Source organism: Euprymna scolopes, chromosome 35, assembly GCF_053919585.1.
Source record: "Euprymna scolopes isolate OS-2025 chromosome 35, ASM5391958v1, whole genome shotgun sequence".
Classification (NCBI taxonomy): Eukaryota; Metazoa; Mollusca; class Cephalopoda; order Sepiida; family Sepiolidae; genus Euprymna; species Euprymna scolopes.
The window spans coordinates 68,869,454-68,893,623 of NC_136516.1; the positions used below are offsets into that span (position 1 = coordinate 68,869,454).

General features: G+C 35.5%; 1 protein-coding gene across 1 annotated transcript in view; it reads right to left on the reverse strand.

Moving 5' to 3' along the window:
• Positions 1 to 24,170, reverse strand: part of LOC145259904 (PH domain leucine-rich repeat-containing protein phosphatase 2-like) — a 210,188-nt gene that overhangs the window by 69,447 nt on the left and 116,571 nt on the right. The window contains exon 4 of the mRNA XM_080117835.1: positions 22,671 to 22,852. Coding sequence (XP_079973961.1) covers positions 22,671 to 22,852 — 182 coding nt within the window. The remainder of the gene's footprint in view (positions 1 to 22,670; positions 22,853 to 24,170) is intronic.

Below are 24,170 nucleotides of genomic sequence, written 5' to 3' on the forward strand. Positions count from 1 at the left end.
CTGGGGACTTATTACATTTCATTTTTATCTTAATTGATACAACTGAGTGGTCTGAAGATCCACGTGGAGACGGCGCGGAAGCTGAACACAGTTAAGGGCAAGTTGTGAGAAAAAGGTCTAGTAGACTTGCATACTGGCCGTCAGTATCAGGAGCACGGGTGGGTTCGTGAACAATCTGAGTGAGGTCATAAGCAATGGAGAAATCATGACAGAACCTCCCCTCATCATCGGTCTTGTTTGAGTGAGTTAATCATTCCACATTGTGAACATTGAAGTCTCCACAGACATGAATATTAGCTGAAGGATAAACAGATAGGACGTGGTCAATTTTCTCAGCTGTTTTTAAAGATAGTAACTCCACTGTTGTGGGGGCGATAGAGAGCAAATATAAATGCAGTAGTTTGAGCTAGTGCAACCCGGAAGCACATATAGGGTAAGTTAGGATCTTCTCTGGAGATGTCCCTACCACATGGAAACCCATCTTTTATATAGGCACATATTCCATGCCCATGGCTATCTTGGGGGTCAGATTTGGAAGTTAAATTAGAGTATCCTTTAATTACGAACTCATCTAGGGAAATGATCTGTCCAATGCCAGTTTCACTTAGAAATAATATGTCTGGTTTAGTCTCCTGTAATTGGGTTTTAACCTCTGGAAGGTTAGAACGTAGACCCTTGATGTTAGAGAAGGAGATCTGTAGTGGGGGCTACATTAGAAGTTGAAGATCTGGGTTTAATCGTGTGTTTTTTATTGAGACTTTTCATGATGGTGTTTTGGGATTTGTGGACTAGGTCGACAGACATGCCTGAAGCAGGGCAGAGAGGGAAATTAAGAGAGAAATAGAAATGAAGAATTTTTTTTTTTCTGTAGCACATGAAAAGGTAAAGCTGTAACAATTACCCACTAATATGGCATCGAGAGGCCCCACCAGAAGCTACTGCATGGTTCAGAATCCATTCACTAAATGGCAATACAGCAGCCCCAGTACTTTGCACCTGCTAATAGGACAGCCTCCTTAGTGGTTAATGCAAGGTTCGGGTCCCTGACAATCAGGCGGATAACGTCAGTCCAGATAAACGTTTACCTCCAGCACCCTTACTAGTGACATGGCTACAAGGATAGACATAGAAACAGAAAATTTCCGACATCCCTGGCGGCTGCTCATGCAAAATACTGCCAACCTAGAAAACAGCTTTTTCTTCTCCCTTTGTCAGAAAAATCACTCATTAAAAATGAAGACTGAGGGACAAATAAAGAGAAGTGAGAGTAACGGGAGCTGTCGATAACGCATCCACAATGCTTTGGGGACCAGGCACATACACAGACCCCACAATTTTAATGAATCATCATTATGCCAGATCAAACATACCCATTCCTGTGTCTCGATACATCTTCTATCATTGTATGTGATCAGTTTTCTATAATAATCAACCATATAGGAGCCTATTTGTGACCAGACACACACACACAGACGTTCAGCTTTATATGATATACATATATGTATATATATATGTATATATATATATTTGGATTTATTCTGTTTTGGATTTTACCTTCTTATTCATTGAATGTTTACCATATACTTTTCTCCCATTTCTCCTTTGTTCCTGTTTCCTGCTTTCTTAATTTCTTTGAATCCCTACAAAATGTCAAGTAACTGTTTAATAACTTTATTGATGCAAGTATGGTTAATTTCATATTTGTAGTTCCTTTTAATGCATTAACCTGAAAAATTTATTGTATATTTTAAAAACCTCTTTCCTCTGATGAGAAGTATTGCATTTTTCGAAACTCCATGGAATCATATTTTTCTTGTTTATTTGTACTTCCTGTCGGATAATTAAAAATGTGTATACCTTCTTTAAAGGTTTATAATGATTTTTTTTGAAAATTTGAATAAATTTTCAATAAGATTTTTCTATTATATATATATATATATATATATATATATATATATATATATATATATATATATATACTATAATAATTATGAAATACTTCCAGACACTAGTGTTTCATCTGTTCGATAAACCATCAGTGCAGGGTGTTATGATTAACACTGGTTGATAGATTCGAACCCAGCAACGAAGCCATCTCTGACTCCATTAGCAAGGGTCAAATCCATTCGGCCACCATTAACCGCGAGAAATATTGTTGAAATTTAAATATTTATTTTTAAATATTTTTAACGTCTGGCAGAGTGATCTAATCATTATATGATTATCTGCACATGCAAGCTAAATTGACCGACTTCATTTCAACTGTAAAGTGCTCAACGATAACACACACACACACACACACACACATATATATATATATATATATATATATATATATGTATATATATATATATATATATGACAGCCCCTTAAAGAAACTCGTTTCTTATCGTTGAGCACTTTCAGTTGAATTAAAAGTCGGTCAATTTAGCTCTTATGCATAGATCATCTTATAACGATTAGATCACTGTCTGATTGACGTAAAGAACATTTAAAATTAAAATGTTTAAATTCAACGCTATTTTCACGCGGTTAATGGTAGCTGAATTGATACGGTCTCTGCTAATCGAGCCAGATGGTTCGTGTTGCCGGGTTCAAATCGTTCGACTGGTGTTAATCGTGACACCCTGCACTGAAGATTCCCGAAAGGATGGAACACTAGTGTCTGTAGGTATTTAATTATCATAGTAAAAAAATAATTATGTATATATATATATATATATATATATATATATATATATCAAGGCTGGTTAACGACGTCAGACGTTTCTATTTTTCTGTTGATTTTATTGATTTGCCGCACATTTCTTTTAATTTCAGTTGGTAAATTTTGTATTATGTAGGCGAGTGATTTTTCTAAGCCATTTTTCTCTAATGTTTTCGATTAATATAATCATCAGCAGTAATTTTGTAAAAAAGGCTTTTTTCTGTTGCCTTCATATAGATACTTCATTAATTTCTTTTCTTTTATTTATTTATTTAATAAGTTAGTTTTACTTAAGTTGTCTGTTATGGAGGGAAGATAAGGAATAAGTCTCTCTCTCTCTCTATATATATATATATGTATATATATAGACTCCTATAAACTTGTTTTATTGTGCATTGATATTCATATCTCCATATCAAAAACACTTTTTTCTATTCATTTAAAAAAAAAATACAACTTTGTTATATATGGATCGTGGAATTGCATTTATCTGCAAAAGATCTAGCTAATTTGCATATTCTTTTAAACATTCATTTTAATTAATTCCATATTAGTTTTTTCGGTTTTCTTATAGGATGCTCATCTTTAGTTAACTATTATGTGTAATTATATATTGTGAATATGCATGCATAACGTAATAGCTATTGGTTCACGTTTCATCCGTGGAATAATTCACAAATAGATACAAGGAAGAGGGAATGAATTCCAATAATATTATTATTTTTCTTAATTTAGCCTTGCTTCGACCGTCGAGTTTTAAATTTCTTCCATTTTTTATGCACATCTTATCTTTCTTTTAATAATATTATTGGAATTCATTCTCTCTTCCTTGTAACTATTTGTGAATTATTCCACAGATTTCTGCCTTTTGGATTACTTTGGACCATCTTCCAATTACGCGATTTTACTTGTGCAAATGGAAATTTAACCAACTTTCTTGGATTCTGCATTTTTAGATTTTACTGTCATTGGAAATTTTACCTAGACTATCCATTCACATGAAATCACCTTTTTTCTTCACCCTATTCCCTCTGCTTCACGTTTTGTTATCAAGTAAGATCTATTACTTACTTGTAGTTTCATTAAATACTTTTGCAAGCAAAATCCGATCCCGCATTTTGCTAAATCTTACCCTCTGATGAGAAGGAAAGTATTTCATATATTTCATTATATATATATATATATATATATATATATATATATATATATATATATATATATATATATATATATACTAGCATTTCAGCTCGGCGTTGCCCGGGTGTTTGGATGTGTATGTTGAGCAAAAAAAAAAAAAAAAGTGGTAGTAGGAAGGCAGGCTCGAACCCGTACCGCAAAGGAGGAAAAGAACGGGGTAAAACCTAACGTTTATGCTGTTACGACCACCGCCAAACCGGAAGCGACATTTTTAAAAATTAAGGCTAGACAATCTAAAGGAGATGATAACTTTCAAATATATCGGCTAAAAAACGTGACCCCCCCCCTGTAGAAAAGTGTCTAGTTGAAGGGGAAAATATTAATGTTTTTAGCCAATTTTTCGATATTTGTCGTATGAAAGGTCGAACTTTAAAACGATACTGATCTTGGTAAAGTCCGTCGCGTCTATTGAAAGTTTAAGGCAGACATGCAAACATACATACATACATACATTTATATATTGGTAACTAAAAATTTTCGACCCAAACTGATGAAAAAGCTTGCCCTATCCCTGAATACCCTTTATGTAAAATTTCAAATATTTAGACCAGAAATTGTCTGAGTAATTTGGAAGAGACCGCAGAGGTCAATTTTTTTAAAACTTTGACCTCTATTATGACCCCCAAAATTAATTTTTTTGGGCTTAAATCAAGTTATTAAGCTGGATCCATATCCAAGGAACCTATATCTAAAATTTCAAGTGCGTAGACCTCAAATTGTCGGAGGAGGTTGGTAGAGTTCTCAAAGGTGAAATCGTTGAACTTTGACCCCTTAATCGCCAAATTTCTGGCCCCAAACCGATTACATCGATTTTCCCAAATCTCAGTACCCTGCATATCAAATTTCGAGTCTGTAGACTTAAAATTGACAGAGTTATTGCGTAGGGAAATGTACACAGACACACAGACAGACACACACACAGACACGTTCACTTATATACATACATATATATATATATATATATATATATATATATATATATATATATATATACATAAACCGACGAATCACAGATTCTCTAGTATCTAATACATTATATCTATTTAACTTGTTTCCTATCACTTCTCATATGCATAAAACTATTGCTTACACAGTATAGAATGATCAGATCAAATAAAAATATAAAACAGAATTGTTATTAATAAAACGAACTTAAAAAATGTTTGTACAAATTAGATCAGCCACGGCTATTTATTGTATTAACGTTGTATAATTAGTATATAAGACATTCCGACATAGTTTATTGATCACTCCGCATATGTCAGCGTCGGTGTGAAAATATGCGCAGATTATCTGTTTGGCAATTCATGTCAAAGGAATGAAATAAAAAGTGAAATAAGTCATTTACATAGATTCTTCTTTGATGCCTTCATTTTTACCTGTAATTTGTGAGAGAGTAAATTATGAATTGATTATATATATATATATATATATATATATATATTGGAAAAAAAGGCGGTTCGGAATCAATGAAATATATGTTTCGTTTATCAACTTCCATTATTTTTCCCACGGAAAATGAACCCTGCCGACTTTGTGAATATAAATTGGTGACACTTGAAATATAGCAAGATTAAGTGTAGGTGTCTTACAAATGTAAGTCGGATGTTAACAGCGGTATTTTTTTTCACACGAAGCTAGAGTAAGCATAAGGTCAGGGTAGTTGAAAATTCCATTAGAAGTTAACAGACGAGAGTTGTGATTCTGTATTTGTATATGCTGATGCTATTTTGGTTAACGTACTGTTTCAGTTACGTATTTAGAATAATATGGGTTTCGGCATTACAACTATAAGTTATTTTTACTTTTAATAAATACAAATAAAATTAAAACGACTAAATTATAGCAAGTTCCGTTGTAGATGTGAAATGCTGAAATGAAAACTAGGTCTCAAAAATATAGTTGCCATATTTATAAATACGTCGAGATAAAAATATAGTCACCATATTTATAAATGCGTCGAGATACTCAAGTTCATCATTTTCTAGTCAGAAGACAGGGTCATGGAGCAGGGTTGCAGAGACGAAAGCTATGAGACCCTGCAACACAGCACAGACACGCATATAACAGCAGTATGCAAATGCTCTTCTTTGCGACAGAGTCTACAATGTGTTGGGTTCCTGCATGTTAACACGCATGTAAGCGTGTGTGCTACGTCACAGCCCGACTCATAGGATTCCAAAAATTCCACTTTGGCTGCTTGTTTCAAAGTCTCCTAATAATCAGGCTGTTGATTCTTTGGAGATTAAAGGATACGATTCCTAGCATTTTACAAGTCCGCCTCCAACTTCTTCCAAAACTTCTGACTGCGCAACCCTGTTATGAACTTGAGGTTATTTTACGTCTTCTTAATGCAGTAAAGTTAGGACATGTAGTCAGTTGTTCTTTGGCCTTTTGACTGAGAGCAAAGTGATGTCTCTGTTCTGATATGAAGCGTCATCTGTTTCGTTATTGCTCATTGAAGGAGAAATCCTTCTAGACTAAGGCAATTTTTATTTTTGTTCTAATCCAGAATACCGTTTTTGGGTAAACTTCATTTCTTCACATTAAAAATCGATTGTATGTTTTTTGGTAGATCTAGAAACTCACTTTCGTTCCAAAATCTGTTGTTCAGTTAGCACTTGCTAACTGGTGACCCATTTGCAACATTCATCCATTCATTTATCCACCCTTTAAATTCCCCAATTTAGCTACATGTATATTAATTGTTAGCGTTGTTTTTAGCACATTACTATCAACAAGAAATACTCTATCCAATGCTAGGAACGGCATTTTGGTCTAACTCTATTCTCATGGTAAGGCAAATAAATTAGGACATCATATTTGCAATATTTTTTTTTTATCTGCATTTGTTTGCTACATTTGATCCTTATAAAGTGTTTTGTAAATAAACGTGTGTATTTTTAAAGCTGTTTATTTTATTATGCTTGTAAATAAATATTTAATATAACTCTTCCAACTTCTTTAAACTAAAAGTCTGCAAAGACAAGTATGCACATGATATCAAGCTAAAATGTGTCCTTTTGGTCATTGGTTATTCTGAATAGCTTCAAGTATAACTGACTCGAAATTGATAAAATATGACAAAACTGTTTACAAATTCTTCTTACATTACAAAAAATAATATGTTTTTACTTCTATATTATTGCTAGCAAGCCGCCTAGCATTGCCCGGTCATAAAATACACTTAAATATTATATTTTAATTCATGCAGATTTCTTATTAATTATTATAGAGCCAATTCTCTATTGATTATTATTCATTATACCAGCAGTTCAGCCCAGCTTTGCTCGGACCTTATGTACTATTCATAACTTTATGTGCATATACATATATATATATATATATATTAAAAAGTTTGACTCATATCCAGGTAAGCTACATCTATAATTTCAAGTGTTTAGACTCAAAATTGGCAGACGAGTTGATAGAGTCTGAAAAGATTAACTCTTTCAACTTTGACCTCTTGGCAGCAAAATTTTCGCCCAAAAACTGATTACAAAGCTTACTGCATGTCTGAATACCCTTTATGTAAAATTTCAAATGTTTAGACCAAAAATTAGCTGAGAGGTCAATTTTTTAAAAACTTTGACCCGAATTTTGATCCCCTAACATTTATTGTTTTGGGCTTAAATCAAGTTAAAAAGTTTGATCCATGTCCAAGAAATCTACATTTAAAATTTCAAGTGTTTAGACCTAAAATTGGTAAAGTTTTCAAAGGTCACATCGTTAAACTTTTAACCCTTGACAGTCAAATTTCTGTTCGAAAACTGATTAAAAAGATTTTCCAAAATCTCAATACCCTTTATGTGAAATCTCGAGTCTGTAGACTGAAAATTGACAAAGTAGTATAGTAGGGAAATGTACACACACAGACACTGTCCTCGAGTGTCTAAGGGCTCTCTGTACAGGGGTTTGTCAGAACAACCTGACATGAGGATACTTTTTCCATAGAAGTAAACCCCGACCAAATATTCAAAATCACATAGTATTCGCTGCTCAAATAAGATCTCCTCACTATCGCTAACCCACATTAGCCTTTACAAGGAATGGTGCACCTTCTCCAAGTGATGTTACCTCAAGTAATAGCACTCCACCAGATTAGATAAATTCTTGTTCTGGAATCCAGTAAGACCAAGAGACCAAGAGACTAATATATATGAAAATGGTTAATTGGAGAGAGGGAAATTATGTTCTCAATTTCTTTACTAACTCAATGTTTGAGAAATAAAGAACTTTAATGGAACATTCGAATATCTATGTATCTCATGTAGACTTCAAGTGTTAGCCCCAAGGTGTGGGCCCCTTGATTTCTGAGAACTTCGACTGAAGTAAAATAAAACAATTTCACTTTTATAGATATATAGATTGCAATGATTAAAAATTGATAAGTTGTAATGATTAATGATTAATAAGTTGTAATGATTAAAAATTAATAAGTTGTAATGATTAAAAATTAATAAGTTGTAATGATTAAAAATTAATAAGTTGTAATGATTAAGTTATAAAAAAATATGACTTGGGTACTATCTGCTAGAATCGAAACCAGAACGTTTAAGGTTCTATCCTTAGTCATTATCTTTCTAGCATTGCTACTATTTGAACTACTGACAGATGGATACAAAAGGTAAAAAACCAAGCGACTTTGGCGCTATGAATGTTTATTTTTTTGCATGCGCAAAAGTAACAGCAGAAGTAATGTTTTATTTGATTTACCATGCCAAGGTCAACTGTTTTGTTTTCAATTTTGACCCATTAGCAGCAATTTTTGCCGGCCATAAACCAAATTGAAAGTGTGCTAAAGGTCCAAATACCCCATTTACCAAATTCCAAATCTGTAGACCAAGTATCTAGAAAGGAGTTTGGTAGAGACTTTACACTTACACACCAACAAACCCACTTTTATATATATATATATATATATATATATATATATATTTTTTTTTTTTTTTTCTGTGTGCTAGAACTTTTTCATCTTAATTTCTACACAACTATGCAGAATGTAGAAACTATGCATAAATAGAATTCAGCATAATAGTGAAATGAAACCAATCATCTAATGAGAAACGATGAACAATGAATAAGTAATTAATTAATGCTCGTTTTTCGAAGGAATATGCAAGTCAGTTAACTTTCATGTGGTTGCTCGCAGATCCATGACTGAGTATATTAAGAGGTCCATTTTAATTTTTAAATAGAAAAAGTATAAAACATAAAGCTCCAGCCAGAGTACATGAGCCAAAGGAGGACGACTGTCTACTAAATATCCCCTGTTATCTGGGCACCATTAAAACTGGGAGCAGTGTTCAGTGAATACGGGGACATGGAGGCAGTAGTCCCAATGCACGGTCATCGAAATGTGATGACCAAAGAGTACAAGCTGCAAATGTGCTTGGACCACACTGAATTCAACAACATCCCAGCCATGTTGAAATGTGAAGAATGGACACTGTCTATAATAGTGGAGGGCAGGAGGCCCTACTGCTGGCACTATTAGTAGCAGAGACACATGGCAAAGGATTGCTACAAGAGAAAGTAGGCCACAGTGCTGCTGCTGCCAAACTATCGGAAAAGGCAAATGTTGTGGCTCCTGTTGTCCCATTGACAGATAATGGTTGATTCCACAGAAAGAAGAAGGCCAAAAAATGCTAGGCAAATGAAAACATCATGAGTCTGAAGAGGAGACAGCATCAGAGGAAGAGGTTGTCACATCTGCTAAAGACAGGAAAGGAAGAATGAAAAAGAAGACTAGAAACTCTTTTACCATCACTCAGCTCAAAGAACTCGGGCTGAGAAAAACATCTCCCAACCAAACACCTCCAAGAACTTTACTCGCTCTCCACCCTGCAACAGGCCACAAATGGACGAACCAGAGTAGAACATTTAAAAACCTCTCTCTATCAAATTCCTCCCTCCTGTCCGAACGGAATGGACAAAAAAGTACCGTTCCTGCCGAGCCAGATCCTCTGCAAACTTTTCTGGACCTAAAAGGCAAACAGAAATTGCAGCTTGTAAGACTAAACTAATGCCAGACAGTCCGGGGGAAGAAAGTCTGTGATCCCAGGAACTTTTCCAACGTCCCCGTGCTAATGACCTTCGTCAGAGCATCTCTCTCTGAAGCAACTAGCGGTAAAATGCGAGGTAGGGTTGCCATTTACGTTCATCCCTCTTTTTATTGGGCACTAAAGCTAACGTTGCTATTGGACGTGGGAGGAGTGATACAAGATGGACAAATTACATCCGAATTCCCCATGGGCAATCTCGGCCATGACCTCACTCCTGAGGACTTCAGTCCTCAGGAGTGTGACACTGTCTAAACATTGTTATAATGTCCTTATACCTGGCTAATTATAATGTGAGAGACATGAGATGCCGAAGCAAAGCTGTGCACACGCTGAAGGATCTGGTGTCTTTTAAGGTAGACATCGCTGCTATACTGGAAACTCACTTTGTTTCGGATGGGGATTGTCAGGTGCTGACAAGCGATTTTGATGTTTACTCAGCATATGGCAATACTTATAGTTGTGAAATCTCATTGCTGGTGAGACAGACCTTATCAGCATCAGTGAATGTTGTTCATGCAAACAGGGATGGGCGGATGATTGTAGTCGATGTTGCCATTGATAGTGTGTTTTAGATTGAACGCGGTTTATGCGCCTAATTCTGCAGTGGAGAAGGCTTCCTTTTTTCAGCAGTTGGAGGTGTTCCTCAAGGGTTCAAAGTGGGTGATTGGAATGCCATCCTTGATCCCAAGATAGACAAGGTCGGGGGGGGAGTAGTGGATTGGATTGGTGTGATAGCAATCTTTTGGACTTGATGGCTTTGTGTGACCTTGTTGATAGATTTCATCTGGATTACCTGTGGAGGGAGATGTGAACGTGGAATGCTAGCATATCTTCCCATCCAAATACGTACTTAGATCCGATGTAAGTCTGGAGAAGCAATGTAGATTTTCTATCTTGCTTCCCATTCCACACTTTAGGACATTTGAATCATAAGCTGGTTATGGCCTGTTTGAACTTAAGCACTAGGTCTAAATTAGTTGGATACTGGAAGTTGAATTCCTCCTTACTGGAGATAGAAAGCTTCTGGGAGATGGTTATAGAGATAATTCAGAGGGCTTGAGTGGGGGCGGCAACAGGGAGTAAGTGGTGGGTTAGTACTAAGGTTAAGATTAGATACTTCTCTCTCTGATACAGCCAATGCCTCGCTCAGAATAAGACCAGAGCAGAAAAGTGTGTAGAGGATAGGCTGACCTGAGTGGTGGCTGAAGAGGATCCCCTAGAAGTAGCACTAGCTAAGGATGACCTCAACTGCTTGGCTAGTGAGCAGAATAAAGTTCAAGTAAGTAGGTCTAGGTTAATGAAAGCTTCCAACAAAGCTTCCAACGTTGGTGCTGTTGAGCATTAGGCTGCTCTACATTGTGGTTTGAACAGGTACATTCACAAAGTCAATGACCTGGAAGGACATGGCCTTGTATCTATGTGGGAGATCTGAGCATTTGAAAGAGCGCTTCACCCAACTACTCAGACTTGAGGTTGGTAGTTATTTGGCTGACTTGCTCTGTCCTACTGTGGCTTAAGCAGCTAGTTGTGATGGTTTGGTCACAGACCATAAGATCATTACTGCTTTGAAGCAGTTTGGCTACAATAAATCTCCAGGACTTGATGGTCCTCTCTTCGAATTTTACTTAAGGCTGTCGCCCATGTTGATCGCTATTCTGAAGGACCTGTTCAACCATTGGTTTGCCCAGTGCTCCATTCCAGGGCAGGCGACAAAGGGAGTGATTACATTACTGAAGAAAGGCTGCTGGTATAGTGGGGAGGAAAATCTAAGTAAATAGTTTAGCAGAGTCAAGGGCCTGCTCTTGACTCTGCAAAACAGAGTTAAAGATTTTGGTAAGAGTTCTTGCAAATAACTTGCAGGTTATCATCATGACCTGATCAAACCTGATCAGAGCTACCCTGTGAAAGGGAGATACATTCAAGACAATCGACATCTGATTCTGCACGATTATAGAAAGAAAAGAAAAATGTCACCAAAGTTGCGCTGATCAATTTGGATCAGTCCAAAGCTTTTTATAGGGTTGACCATCGTTTCCTGAGATCTGTTCTAGAGGCCGCTAGGTTTAATTCAGACTTCCATAAGTGGGTCTCCGTTCTGTACCAAATACTGATGGTAGTGGTGCAGGTTAATGCTAGGCTCTCAGAGTTGTTCATAGTCTCTTGGTCTGTTTGTCAGGGCTGCTTGCTGTTGCCTCTGCTGTACGTCCTGAATAGCTTTCCCTAGCGGAATGTGCACAACGGTTTCTGCATTCGCCAATGACGTCACCGCCTGTTTGTCAAACTGCACAGATATCGAAATGGTGACAAATCTCCTTGCTAATTATGAAGAAGTCACAAGGGCCGTTTTCAACCACAGAAAGTCTGTTGGCCTGCTGTTAGGAGCTTGGAGCTACGAGTCCTCACTGCTGGGTATTTTCAGCTTGGTCCTCATCCTGGGCATCTGGTTTGGACTGAGTCTACAGCTGGATAAGAAGTCATCGGAAGTACAAACAAAGATTGAATCGTCATTGGAGACTTGGATTCGAAGGAGAGTGTCCTTGACGGATCGAGCGGAGGCATGCGCTACTGATGTCTTTCCACTCATCCTTTACTGATTAGCTGTACTTTTCCTATCTGCAAAATACCTGATATTCTGTTGACCTCTTTCTCAGCTTCAAACTTGATTCCTCGGCTAAAGGCAGTAGTAGGATGAGGGGGGAATCAAAGTTTTTTGCTGAACGCGAGCCACACTTTGAGCTGTGCCAGAGACCAATGTCCTCTCACAGCTTAGAAAGAAGCTTCGGAACCCATCCGTTAGTAGCTAGTTAGCTCTTCTTAAAAAGCTTATAGTTTATGGTACAAATGAGATTGCGATTCTGTTTTGTTTTTTGGTTCTAGAGAACCTCCGAAGACGGCCAACCCCCACATTTCTTTTGCTCCCAGTTTTCCCCTACAGGTTTGTTTCTTGGAGGCCACCTTCCATCCCTTGTTCGTTCCCAATCTATCTATCTTTTCACGTCTCCTATTAGCTCCCACTTCTATTTAGAGACTGACCTGCTTGTTTTCGATTTCCTGGAAAACCGTGGGCATTCTAACACTTAGAGAAGGGTTGGAAGGGACAGTACTAACATACCCCAACAGACATTTTGTTTGGTTTTTAACAATTATTTTTTGGGTGTTTTTCTAGATCTTCCCACTCTCCATCATTCATTTCACACATTGTGTGTGTGTATATATATATATATATATATATATATATATATATATATATATACATTTATATATACATTTATATCCATCAAACTTTGTTAAAAATTTAAACTTTTTGTTTTTCCCAATGAACATAACAAATGTTTTAATTAAAAAATTTCTACGCACATGTACATACTCTTTACACATGTAAAACGGTTAGGGTTCTTAAGTAGGTTTAACTCCACGATGTGAATGCGCTATTGTGGTGAAAGGTGCCGACTAAGAATAATCTCAGAGTTTCGTAGATGATTAGAACGACCCTTGACTCACCCCCCCCAATTTCTTCATGCCTAAATTTGTTGTTTATGTTATTAATCCTTAACTGTTGTAATGTAACCATTACCATAGCACTGTATGTATTTCATGCGCAATAAATTAAATATATAAGATCACAGTGTAGTATCTGTTCTGATATTACACTTAAGTTAATTTGTCCTTAGTCAATGTAAGGAAAACCCTTCCATACTAAGGCAATTTTTATTTTTTACCTACTTACAGAGTGCCCTTTTTGGGGAGCTGGTTTTCCCTCACATTAAAAGCAACCTTATGTCAAATTTCGCTTTTGTGGGAAAGCAAATAAATATCAATAGAAAAAGTAGGCTTTTAATATTAATGTTAGTGCGAGAAAAAATCTCAACCTTATAAATTTAATTTTATTATTATCATTATTATTATCATTATTTACTCGCTAGAAGTTCTCACACACGCCATCAGCAAAGACCAACAACAAGTCTCCCCAAATTTCCAGTGCTCTCAACCTCTCTTGATAACCAGTGCTCTCAACCTCTCTTGATAACCAGTGCTCTCAACCTCTCTTGATAACCAGTGCAGATGACTTCACGTTATCGTAACCGCTGTATATCTTTGATCTCTTGATGGGGGTTGGATGGCAAATGCCCTTGCTCTATGCACTCTTCTAGTGGAGGTCCGGTTAGTGCTCTCCCTCCTCGGTCCTTCTGAACCCTTCACGGCTCTTTGGTGTGACGTCATCTCATGTAGACGCTAGACGCCACCGTTTTTTTTTGTTTTGTTTTTTTGAGTGGGTGAGTGTTGTAGCCTAGTTAACATTTGCAATTTCGGTTTTCTTCGTTCACTGTGGCCGTATTCTGTTTTTGTTTTATTTCTATTGCAGTATTCAGTTACTGGTTAGTGTCTGCAGTTTATGTGGGTTCTTCTTCTTCTTCTTCTTCTTCTTCTTCTTCTTCTTATTATTATTATTATTATTACATAAAATTAATATTATTTTTTTATTATTCTCATATAAGAATAAAGAGACCTGTCATTTTGTGGTGTGACAGACACTAGGCAAATAAGTTGACGACGTTGCAAAAACGAGTCACTCTTCCTCTAAATGCTTACAGTTACATTAAGAAATATTAGAGGGTGGTTGAATCAAGATGGAGTGAGAGATAGCGAGAGAAATATATAGATAGCCGAAGGAGGAAGGGAGGGAGGGATTGAGGCAGAGAGTATTTGTGTGTGCGTGTGTGTGTGTGTGTGTGTGTGAGAGAGAGAGAGAGAGAGAGAGAGAGAGAGAGAGAGAGAGAGAGAGAGAGAGAGAGTGAGAGAGGGAGAGAAAGAGAGAGAGAGAGAGAGAGAGAGAGAGAGAGAGAGAGAGAGAGAGAGAGAGAGAGAGAGAGAGAGACTTGTTCAGTTAATTATAAATTATGGCTAATGAGAATAAATAAAACAGACTTTTTTTTTAAACATAATTTAGTTCCAGAACAAAGCAATTAGAAACGTTGATGGATTCACGTTTAGTATAATTATACCTAGCAGTATATAGATTAGTATGTGTGTATGTGAGCATATATATATATATATATATATATATATATATATATATATTTTAATTTGTCCAGATTTTGTATGTATTATTATAGAATCATGATTTCAAAAGTTAAAAAAAGTATTTAGGTGCCATCAGCTAGAATCGAAACCGAAACTGTAACAGTCAAAGCTGGTGACGTTACCACTGTACCAACGTGACACATATATAAAAATTAAAAATACAAAATAAACTAAGATGAATGTACAAAATGTTTAACAATTTTTTCAATTTTGGCCGATTTTTTACCCTTAAAAACAATTTTAATTGGCGAAAGACCCATGAAAAAACGACCTGTAAAAAATCTAATCATTTGAGGCCCCTAGCGCCGCTCTGTGACTTTTAGTTTTGGAGGAGATAGAGTTTGAAAATAAGGAGACAGACAGACATATAACCATTTATATATCAGATAATAATAAATATTGAACCGATGAGTCATAGATGCTCTAGTATTTAATACATTATATCTATTTAACCTGTTTTCAGTTACTTTTTATATGCATAAAACTATTACTTACACAGTATAAACTGATCAGATCAAATAAAAATCTAAGACAGGAGTGTTATTATAAAAACGAACTTAAAAAAAATGTTTATGCAAATTAGATCAGCCGCAGCTTTTGAGTAATGTATTAACATTGTATAATTTCTATTTCTATCTTGACTATTATATAAAAATCACTTTGTGTGTGTGTGTATGTATGTGAGTGTGTGTGTTTGTTTGTGTGTGTGTATGTGTGAGTTCCTTCCTCAAAGGATCCAAAACGGCTGAGCCTATCCTTTGCAAATTTCACTCAAAGGCAATTTATATGTCTGGCAGTGTTCTTTTGTACAGAAATTCATCCGACAAGAATAGAAAATTGAAAAAATCCGATCATAAAAATAGTATTTCTTTCTTATAGATAAAAAAAAAACAAGAATTTTTACGTTACACCAGCAAGAGAGATAATAAAATCTCAGCAAATCATTTTTTCTGTGAAAGAAGATTTATCGTCATCTGAAGATATAGCTTAGTGATAGAGCATTCGACTATAGATCGAATCACATCGTGTTCAAACCCGGGTGTACCTCACCATTTTATTAATTTTTTTTCTTATTAATGAGTTCAATTTATGAAAAAAAGAAGAGGTACCATTTAAAATCGCCACAAATCATTTCATCGTTTGCATATTTTAAAACTAACAATTAATCAGAAGTGACTTTTCCAAGGCGTTCATCATCAAGCCCAAACGTCAGCTGACGTGATATTGTAAACAAACACAGACGGATTTTGATGAACGACATAATCATTATTATTCAATTTTTTTTTTCGAATTAGTCCACTGGGCAAATTATTCCTCGTAATATATAATATTCAACAGCCGATTGATTCTATAATAATATGTAGGCAATCTGCATAAATTAAAATATCGTGATTAAGCATATTGTACGATTGGGCAACACCGGGCGTCCAGCTTGTTAGTGTATAAGTCATGTTGCATTCCGACGGTGTATTGATCACTTCTCATGAGACAAACCATTTTTGATGTTATCATCGGTGTGAAAATATGCACAGATTGTCTAATGTATTCATGTCAAACGAGTGAAATTAGTCATTAACATAGATTCTTCTTTGATGCCTTAATTTTTACTCGTAATTTGTGAGAGTTAATACTGAATTTATATATATATATATATATATATATATATATATATATATATATATATATATATATATATATATATATATATATATATATATATATATAAGGAAAAAGGCGATTTGGAATTAATGAAATGTATTTTTCGTTTATTAATAACTTTATCCCAGAATTACAAAAAAAAAAAAAAAAAAAAAAAAATCTTTCAAAAATTTATTACGGCACATTTGTAATTAGAAAAGATTATGCACAGACTTTCATGTTTTTTTTTCCCACGAAAAATGAACCCTGCCGACTTTGAGAATATAAATCGGCGAAACTTGAAATATAGCAAGATTAAGGGCAGTTGTGTTAAAAATGTAAAACTGATATTAAAAACGGTAGTTTTTCACACGAGGCTAGAGTAAACATAAGTTTAGAGAAGTGGAAAAATTCCATTGGAAGTTAACAGACTAGAGTTGTGATTACGTTACAAGATATGACGTCAGTGGAGGAAGTGCATTATTATCATCTTCAGTTTAACATCTGTTCCTATTTACAATGCCTCCTCACGGGACAGAGTTAGACACCAGGGCCGCTTTTTAACGTGGAGAAAAGGAACAAAAATAAAAATTGTCCCAGTCGTGAAGGGTGCCAGAGAATCGAGATGGATTCTATCTTTTTGGTTGTATGACGTCAGCGTGAGAAAGTAGCAGTTATAAATACAAGTATTACTTTTTTTCTTTTTCTTTTGGAGAAATATCCCTGTTAGACAATTTGCTTACTCACTGACCAATCAGCTTAAAGCGTGCATTTATTTCATCAGTTCCAAGAAGAATTATTTCAGGTTCTTTAAGAATTACACTCGATCGTCAGCGAGAATCATAAAAGCAACAAGGAAAGACGTCCCCATTTTCCTCTCCTGTCCCTCAAGCACTAACTATCTCCGCTTGAAGTTAACTGCGGCAACACAAAAGACTTTCTAACTTTTCATTTGCTCACTCAGACACTATCCAACTTTCTACAACCCATACCAAACGGTAATTTTTTTTTTTACATAGGCATCACTACTTATCAAGGCCTTGAGGCCATTCGAGGATATGGGTTAAAGAGTGTAAAGTAGAAAGTGAACAATATAGTAATCGTTAGTAATAGAAATTTGGTAAATTTGTTAACTTATATGGAACGGCTCATCAAAAACTTGTTTACGTTAGACTTGAAGGAATCCATATTGCAATCAGCTGGAAAGCAGGAAAACGGAAGACAATTTCATAGGCGTGCAGTTCTAAGGAAGAAGCTTTGCTCATGAAATCTATGCTTAGGTTTAGGTACAGATAAAGAGTGGTGGGAAATTATTGATAGTGATTTCTGCTCGACGGGTGTTTCTTGTAAAAGTTTGGCAAGGGGGGACCATAGATTGGAGCTCAGCCGAGCACTTGCCATGAAAATAACGATAAAGCAGAGACAAACTCGCAACATCTCTTCTGTGAGAAAGAAGTTGCAGGGGGAAAAAAAGGACATCCTCTACGAGACTACGAAATCTATTTTGAACTCTATCAAGGCAGGATAAGTCCTTTCTAGCAGCTCCTGCCCAGATGTGGCAACAGTACTCCATCCTTAGGCGTACCTGGCTCTTATATAGATAGAGAATTACATCAGCAGTGAGATATGTACTGGATCAATAGAAGGATCTCACCATTTTTCCAGCGGCCTTGGCAACGGATTTAATGTATGTGTTCCATTTCAGATCAGGAGTAAAAGTCAAGTTCAGAAGCTTGTCAAAACATGAGGCCTCCCCAAGATGAGATGAGAGCCATTCATTTCAATTGATGCCAGATGGGGATCGAAGCGTTGATGATGTAAAGAGCTTGTAATAAATGTAATTGAATAAACCCTTTCGTTGTTATTATAAAAAGTTTTCTTTTCCCTATTGTGCGACGGTTTTCGTTATTTACAAATAATATTGCAGGAATTGGTTTTTACATTTTCTGTTAAGGACCAACTCCTCATAACCTTATAGTCTTAGGGAGTGGGAGTCGGGAAATTGCAGCTCATCTCGATGTACACTGCTGTACACTTTTCGAAACAAGTAAACTAAACCCCAAGAGCAAATCATGTCGTTATTTGTTGTTTTTTCTTTCCATCATTATTAACTATCAGAACAGAAGAAAAGAAAAAAAATACGGAAAGACGTAAGTATCCCCAGAAAACTTTATGACGTATCAACATAACATGATACCGACCAGACATACTTTGTGAACGTCTTTGATCAGAGAACATCCCATACTATACAAAACCATTCTATTATTAAAATAACGGTTCTACAAAATGCTGTAGTTTTTATAGGATTTTATTTTATCATGAACTGTAAGACAAGTTCCCATAACATTTTATAACAACAAAATAACCGCCAAACGAAAGAAATACTAAACATTTTTATAAACGAAAACGAAATTTATTTATGCAACCTACACCGTTGGGTGTAGGTTGGAAAAAGTCAAAACAAGGCCAGAATGAAGAAAAGAATTAAGTAAGAAAATTGGTGGGCTGCCAATCACCTGTTGACAGAGAAATAGGAGAGAAAAACCTTGTTTATTGTTAGTGCCAGGAAGTCCAAGGAGTCGAAAGTAGTACTTCAATTTTTCTGTTGAAATAAGTATATCCAAGAGGTTAATTGATTACCGTGTGAGCCAACTACTTCACAGAAAAAACAAAAAACGATCATATCAATGCTTGGAGCATCTTAGGTGAGGAAGTCGGTATCTTCAGATAGCCTGATCTGGTAATACCAGCTTCAAACTTAAGTATGACAGACAGACAAATAGACAGACGAACAGAGTTGCATATAGAAATGCGTGTTTTCTTCTTCAGCTATCAGCTTTGTTATTCCAGACATCGATGATCATGGCTCTCCAGTCCTCTATACATTTGGTCTTTCTGATGAGATCTATCGTCGTGGTTCTGGTGACCCTGTTGAGACTGTCAGTGTTTGTTGTTTTCCTCTGCACTTTTTTCCGGTGATTTTTTCCTCACTTCAATTTTTTTTCAAGCCGTCTGCTTGCATTAAATAGCTGAAGAATTTTTACTGTCTGGGGTGGACAGTACTGCTGATTTCTTCATTTTATTTCCTTTCTGTCCAGGAGATTCATAGAATCCTCTTTAAAAACCACATCTCCACTGTTTCCAAACGACTTTCAGCCACCCTCGTTATTATCCAATATTTGCAACTGCAAAGGAGAATTGTCCACATGCATGTGCATATCAAGTAAACTACTTACTTTCACCTATAGAAGCTTATCTTACTATTAGTGATGGGACGATTCCAATATTTTTTCCGAATTCAATACAATTACCAATTCCTTACTAAATTTCCGATTCAGATACAATTACCGATTCCAATTGTTTATAAATTTCTAAATATTTAACGATAAAGTTGTTATCTTTTCTGATTACCATTAAAGCACATGCTTACAGTGCATATATTTTCTCGGATATAAAACACTCTTGTGGGAGAGGGGCGATCTATAAATTTTAGTTTACTAGTAGCTTAAAATCGATAAATATTTATTATTTTGTTATTACTACCAGATGGGGGAAATTTTGTTTTAAACAAAATCAAATAAAAAAAGATAATTAAAAGAATTGTTTTTGGCATTGGAAAATTTTGGCACAAATTTTTCCAATTCTGATACTGATTCCGATACCCCCAAAAGTTCTGATTTTTCCGATTCCGATTAATCGTCCCTGCACCGCTTATCATGGACTATAAGGAAAACTGTTATTATATTCTGTAACAAGAAAATTACTGTCAAACGAAAAGAACACAAAATCCCTTTCATAAAGAAAAACAAAAGGTATTTATTTATGTCACCTGCATCATTGGTGAAGGAAGACAGTAATGAATAATGTAAGAAAATTTGTGGATTGCTGAAAATCTACAAGCAGTTTATCTTCAAGTGAAGATAGCTGGTGCTCAGGTGTTCACTTGATAAAGAAACAGGAGAAAGTAAACGTCTTTTTCTTTTTGGAATTATCAGAAAAATCTCTGAATTCTGTCTGCAATTCTCAAAGGAACTGAAATTAATCATTCAAGGTTCGGTTAAAATTAGTATGTCCTGGAAAAAGGAAGAGGACTAAACACGTCTTAATCCTAAAAAAAAAAAAAAAAAGAAATATTGAAAGCAAAATTCGATGAAGAATTTAGCTCGAGGGGTGGGGGTGATATAGTGAAAGATCTTGACACCCCCTGAGAATCGATTACTCAGTCTCTGAAAGACACTAACAAGCGGTAACCAGCGGGGAGTAAGTAAATCTTGATAATACGGCATTCAACATACCATTCTGTTGTAGATTATACGTAGTTTCATATTCTAATCCTTTGACGTCCATTTAATATAGATTAGATGTAAGTTTATTTTCGAATTATTTGATTAATCTGATATAGATTGCATGTGAGTTTGTTCTCGAATAACTCATCGCCAAATCTGATATATCTCGAGAGGAATATAATCAGTATAAATTTACTCAGATTAAACAGTGGTCAACACACATACATAAATACATAAGTATAACAGGTTTATTGTACAAAAAAGGTACAATGTAATAAATCAGATATTTACACTCGAATGGTATCTTGAATGACGTAATATTGTGTTTCGGAATTCTTTTGTTAGCGTTTTTTTTAGACTGAGTAATCCATTCTCAGAGGGAAATCAGGATCTTCCACCATATCATATAGTAATCCAGAAGTGCTTAATATCATACATAGAGCAAATATGTTTAAACACAGCGTTGCCTAGGAGAAAGAACTTCTTTGTCTTTTGCTAACTCGATGTTGCTTGGCAGTCATGACAGTAATGCAGCATTATGAATGCTTATAAATGGTATAAGTTAATCCGAATTGATCTAATGCCATTGATAGAGAAGTTTTGGTTGCCTGGGAGTAATCAATATCATATTCTAGATAGAGCAATTCTACATAGAGCAGAGGCTTTTAAATGTCGTATTGCCCTGAAGAAAAATTTTCACTGTATTTTGTTATACTATTGTATACCAGAAAAAGGTACTCTGCATTGCTTGGGAGTCAGTCTTCAATATCCGAGATAGAGCATTTTTTTAGTTGTGTGTATTTGTGTTTATATAACTGAATGAAAGATAGAACAAAAGAGGAGGGAAGGAGAGAGTGTTTGAGAGATAGAGATAGCAATAGGAATAGTCTTGTGTTTCGGAATTCTTTAGATGATGATGGAGACTTTGGGTTGTTTGGACTACTGTTCTCATCTTGAATGTTATTCTCACAATCTTTCAGACGATGTAATCTCCGACCTTCTTCAAGTGCATCTTGTCGGACTTAATGCTGAATTTGGGAATCGGTATAGAATTTTGAATTCTCTCGTTCAAAATTCCGTATAGATTCTCGAGTTCAGCATAAAGATTGTCAAATTCTGTGGAAACGTAAGAATGACATAAAAAATGGGAATAGTAGACCGAATAATAAAAATTATATCACAAAACATTATTTTTGTCACTTTTTTTATTGATTAATTTCGTTTCATTGATTTCAAGCAGTGAATACGTATTAAATTGCAATGTGATAGCAAACGAGTTGGTGAATTTAACTAATAATTTATAAAGATAATAATGCATAGTACAATTATGCAAGGTAAGGTTAAAAAGATTTATATTTCTGTTTGAAATCCACAAGCTCTATGTTATATTTATATAATTCCTAACTATACATCGAACAGATACCATAATACTTAGTTCGTTGCACTTCATCGTAACAAAGATTCATACAAAATTTCAGCCAAATTAGTCCAGTAGTTTCCAAGAAAAAGTGGAACGGACAGACAAACAGACTAATAGGAATACAATATAGAGATATTTGTTTAATTTTCGTTTTTCATTACCCTCTTTTCCTCTCTATCTAACAGCCTTTTCTTATTTATTTTTTTTTTCATTATATCTCTGAATGCAGACAAAATATTGGCAAAAAAAAAAGAAGGAAATAAATTATACCAAACCTTCTGTGATCTCTTCAACCATTTATTATACAACGTGACACTGAGGAATGAAATGTAAAGTGACCGATCTCCTTGTATGGTACTCGTCAGTTTCAAAACGTACGGATGATCTTTGAATTTTACCTCTTCAACATAACCTTTGGCCAATTGCATAACGGATTTCTTTGACGTCGGATGCTTATCTGGAAAACAGAAACAAGCAAAAAACAAATTATACTATTAGATATTAAAGTGGCCTTGGGAGTGATGACGTCGTTATAGTCATCGTCATCCGGCAGTCGTCGTTATCATCATCATCATCATCATCATCATCATCATCATCATCGTCATCGTCGTCATCGTCATCATTATTATCATCATCGTCATTGGAGTCGTCATCGTCGTCGGCGGCAGCGTCGTCATCATCATCATCATCATCATCATCATCATCATCATCATTGTTGCCATCGTCATCATCATCATCATCGTTGTCATCGTCATCGTCGTCGTCATCATCATCGTCATCAGTTTAATGTCCTGTTTTATATGCTTAGATCTGTTAGACGGCTTTTAGAAGAAACAGCTTATCTCTGGCCAGGTTTTTATTAATCGTTCTTGATCTCAAATCCATCCTTATCATTTCCTCCCATATTTTCTTTGGCCTTCCCCTGTGAACTGAACCTGCTACCTCATCTATTCTACATCTACTAAACCAGAAATTCTCATCTACTATTCCAACGTGGCCATATCATCAAAGTCTCCTGTTATGCACACATCTGTCCAGATTTAATCTTCTTCCAAGGTAATCAGGCCTAAGCCTGTCTTTAAAATTCACATTTCACATCCATCATATCATTTTCATATAATTTCTTTTTATGCAACAAATGTCCGCAACCATCATTGGCCAGCTTTCACTTTCATACATCATCATATTGTGCGCACATTCCTAATAAATGCTTCTCTTGGCCTACAATGGTAACGCTCTGTTAGTTAATAATGTTATGAAGTTCCTTGAACTTATTTTATTCACTTATAACTTTTGCAATTACACTAGCATCTGCTCCATGTGCTCCAATTGCATCACCAAGGTAACAAAACTTCTGAATATTTGTCCAATTACAAATTATGAGATGTTACAAACGATATCTTTGGCAACCCTTCTCCAAATAAAACCTTTGAAACCAACACGCCAATATGTTGTTTTCCATGCATGAATATTCATCTTGAGTTAAACAGAAGATCACAAACACCATGCAATCACGGCCCACACATGAGAAATCCTGATAAAATGAATGAAAGATCAGTGACGACGCACGTATGTAAAAAGATTTTTATTATTTGATTTATTTCTTGATCGTCCATTGACAAGTGTACAAGTGAGCAAGTACGTGTTTGAAACGACATGTACGAACAGTTTGTTCAGGTTATGAAATGTTACAAATGATATCTTTGGTTAAGCAATTATTTTGTAATGGACAAAATGTACGAGTTCTACATTTGCGGTTTTCTCTTCCTTTCTTA